The 3,551-nt window shown below is 47.8% G+C and overlaps 1 protein-coding gene across 1 annotated transcript in view; it reads left to right on the forward strand.

Annotated features, from left to right (window-relative positions):
* The window catches only part of bmp2a (bone morphogenetic protein 2a), a 3,860-nt gene extending 528 nt beyond the window's left edge, over window positions 1–3,332 (forward strand). Inside the window, exons 1-2 of the mRNA XM_017686957.2 lie at window positions 1–769; window positions 1,443–3,332. The exon at window positions 1–769 is cut by the window's left edge and continues 528 nt beyond it. Of these exons, the coding sequence (XP_017542446.1) occupies window positions 415–769; window positions 1,443–2,299 (1,212 nt within the window). The 5' untranslated portion in view covers window positions 1–414 and the 3' untranslated portion in view covers window positions 2,300–3,332. The remainder of the gene's footprint in view (window positions 770–1,442) is intronic.
* Window positions 3,333–3,551: the final 219 nt, after the last annotated feature.

The following is a 3,551-nucleotide window of genomic DNA, read 5'->3' on the forward strand; positions in this document are numbered from 1 at the left end:
TAGTTTGAGACGGTTTCTCGTGGACGTCCAGCGCGCGACGTCCTTCATCTAGATGGATGTTTCACTGGAGACCCGGTTTTCCTTTTACTGATGGACAGAAAGGTGTGACGTCTTCGAGACGTTTAGTCGCGCTTCTCCCTTTACTCCCTTCAAGTGAAGAGACTATGACAGGCTCGCGCTTCTCCTCGTTCGCCACCTTCACGTTTGCTTTAGAACTTCCAGCAGAAGCGGAGCTCAGGCATGACTGATCGGCGGACGCTTCATCTTTAGACGCCTTTGGGGGGGAAAGGGGGGGGACAGACAGTGACCGACATGGCAGAGTGGAAAAGGGGACGTGGAAGCGCGCGTTGGCCAGTGGCCGTGTGATAGAGGATCGGCCAGGGTCTCGTCCAGGCGGGCGGCCGGTGGGTGACCATGCGCTCCGCCGCGCTGCGCTCGCTGCCGCTGCTGCTGCTGCTGCTGCTGCTCGCTCACGCGCGCCTCGGAGGCTCCGCGGGGCTCGTCCCCGAGCAGGGCCGTAGAAAGTACGCGGCGCCGCTGTCCCAGGACACCCTCAGCACCTTCGAAGCGCGACTCCTTAGCCTGTTCGGGCTCAAGCAGAGGCCCAGCCCGAGCAGGTCCGCCGTGGTGCCGCGCTACATGCTGGACCTGTTCGCGGCGTACTCGGCCAACGCGGAGCCCAAGCACGGCGCAGGCAAGCGCTCTCTCGGGAGGGAGTCTGAGAAGTCTGCCAGCCGCGCTAATACCATAAGGAGCTTCCACCATGATGGTAAGCCGTCTGCTGCAACTAATAGACGTTTAGAACTAACAGAAGTTCTGTCTTTGGAATTGGGTACTGGGGAATTGATCACGCGGGCTCTTATTGAGACGTTGACGGAGATGTTTGTGCAATGGCAGTGTCCTCATGAAAATAAGTAACAGGTGTAGCCACCAACGCCAACAGTGACATGGACAGCAAATTCCTACTTGCAGCCACAAACAGAACCGTTCTGCTTCTAATCATTCATGCTTGTTGTTCTAGCTAATCTTTATTAGCTAGCAGCTCATCAGTATAGTTGCTTTAGGCCTTTGAATGAAAGTAAAAGGTTTTGAGATGGTCATTAGGAACAGTGAATATGGACAAAATGAACATTTATCGCCCTAGAAACGTTTTGAATTTAGGCACATCTGGGTCCTAATGAACACAGTGTCACCAGCAAGAGGTCACACTTTCTCAGTAACTGTAAACACAGTGTGGAATGTATTGCAGCTGGCAAGGATTCAGAGACCCTGTGATTCAGTGCATTACATGAACCACTCGGTTTACATAAAGCTAACTTCAGACAAGCCTTGTTTTATTTCAGTCAGACCACCAATACAGGCAAAAGTCAACCACAAACAAGTAGGTATCGTGCTTCTCTGGATATAGAGGTATACTCTAAGTGTATTTTCATCTCTTTCAGAATCTACAGAGGAGCTGTCAAGTCACAGCGCCAAGACGACTCAAAGGTTCCTCTTTAATCTGAGCTCCATCCCCAGAGAGGAGTTTGTCACATCAGCCGAGCTGAGGATTTACAGGGAGCAGGTCACGACGGCCGCCAACAGCAGCAGCAACAATAGCAGCTTGGGGTACCACCGCATTAACATCCATGAGATCATGAAGCCTGGGCTTTCTTTTAAAGAGCCCATCACAAGACTCCTAGACACCAGGCTGGTTCAGCACAGCCTGAGCAAGTGGGAGAGCTTTGACGTAAGTCCGGCCGTCTTGCGGTGGACCGCAGAGGGCCACGCCAACCGCGGCTTTGTGGTGGAGGTGGTTCACCCAAGCAGTGCGGACAGGGACTACAAGAAACATGTCCGAGTCAGCAGATCGCTGCATGACAGCGAGGACTCGTGGCCACAGATGAGGCCGCTGCTGGTGACCTATAGCCACGACGGCAAAGGACATGTGCTCCACACTCGGCAGAAACGGCAAGCACGGACAAGCAAGCCCAAGAAGAAGCACAAAGCAAACTGCAGGAGGCACTCCCTCTACGTGGACTTCAGCGACGTGGGCTGGAATGACTGGATAGTGGCCCCTCCAGGTTACCATGCCTTTTACTGCCAAGGAGAGTGCCCTTTCCCTCTAGCGGACCACCTCAACTCCACCAACCACGCTATAGTACAGACGCTGGTCAACTCGGTGAACAGCAATATTCCCAAGGCCTGCTGCGTGCCCACAGACTTGAGCCCCGTGTCTCTGCTCTACCTGGATGAGTATGAGCGAGTGATCCTGAAAAACTATCAGGACATGGTGGTGGAAGGCTGTGGGTGCCGCTGATGGACCTTAGCATTGACTCTTGCAAAGACACTTTATGTTCCAGTACTACACTTTTATTTATGCTAAAACACATATTTTGGAAAAAAGTATATAAAGCTATATTTATGTCCACTAATGGGAAAATAAATATTTTAATTGGAGTTCAACTAATGTATTTTTCTGATGTACATTTCAGTTTTCTACATTTCTATTCCGCACATGAAGTATACTGCTCAGATTTTGTATTTATTTCTATTATAACCACTTTTAGTGAATAGTTTATCTCTATTTATGTGTAATCAAAGAAAACAATATATAGATTTGTAAAAACATCAGAGTGCATCATAGATGGGTTTATATGTATCCTTTAATTGCTACAGCAGAAAGTCTCCTAAAGAAGCCTTAAAGTTTAGATATTGGAGATGTGATGCAATTTCAGTCCTGTCTGCACCAACTGTAGTGTCACATGGAGCACTGAATGCATTTAGTACAGCAATCCAAAAGCATGTGCACCGTTTGGGCCTTTCTTGCAGTAAGAAGCAGTGGTGAATGTGAATGCACTTATCTAGAAGCAATGTGACAGGTAGTTGACACTGAATGCTCAGGAACATTTGTTGGTGTGCATGAAATCCACAGTATGAGCCTATAAAATCTACCTATAGCCTTACAGACAGTTGCTATGTGTTCTCTTCATCCTGATGCTTTGGTTTATACTTCATTACCCTTTACAGTGAAGTGTGCCTCGTTGAGTCTCTTTACCCTTATCTGTATTGTTCACAAGCTGGCGTAAGCGCCATTGACATGCCTTGACGCTTTCAAGACACTGTTGAAGAAATGAGGTTCCTTGTCACTTACTTGTCAAAAAGCGTACAGAATGCAATTCCCGTGCTGCTAGACAAAAACAATAGCATTTAACCGTTTGGAAAATCTGTTTTGTTTTGTTTTTTTCCTCGCTTGGAGGTCAAGAAGACCGGGTACACCTCCCAGTGATCATTTACTTGAACTCAAATGTCAAAAGATGTAAAAGAAAGTAATAAACAGCTTTTCTCTAGGAGTCTTTAGCAAGATTTATTGGTGCTCGACAGCAGAAAGGGTTGGCAGAAGTATTTACTGGAATGTTTTTATTTCTGCAGATAGTACACTAAAGATAGGTGGGTTTAGTTATGTTATTTACTCCACTGACTCCAGTTTTCCTCATGGTTAACCAGGCACTGTTAATGGCCGAGCCGGTGTGTGGAAAAACTCTTCCCTTTGACACTAAAATAATAATGTG

This window comes from Pygocentrus nattereri, chromosome 10, assembly GCF_015220715.1.
Source record: "Pygocentrus nattereri isolate fPygNat1 chromosome 10, fPygNat1.pri, whole genome shotgun sequence".
Classification (NCBI taxonomy): Eukaryota; Metazoa; Chordata; class Actinopteri; order Characiformes; family Serrasalmidae; genus Pygocentrus; species Pygocentrus nattereri.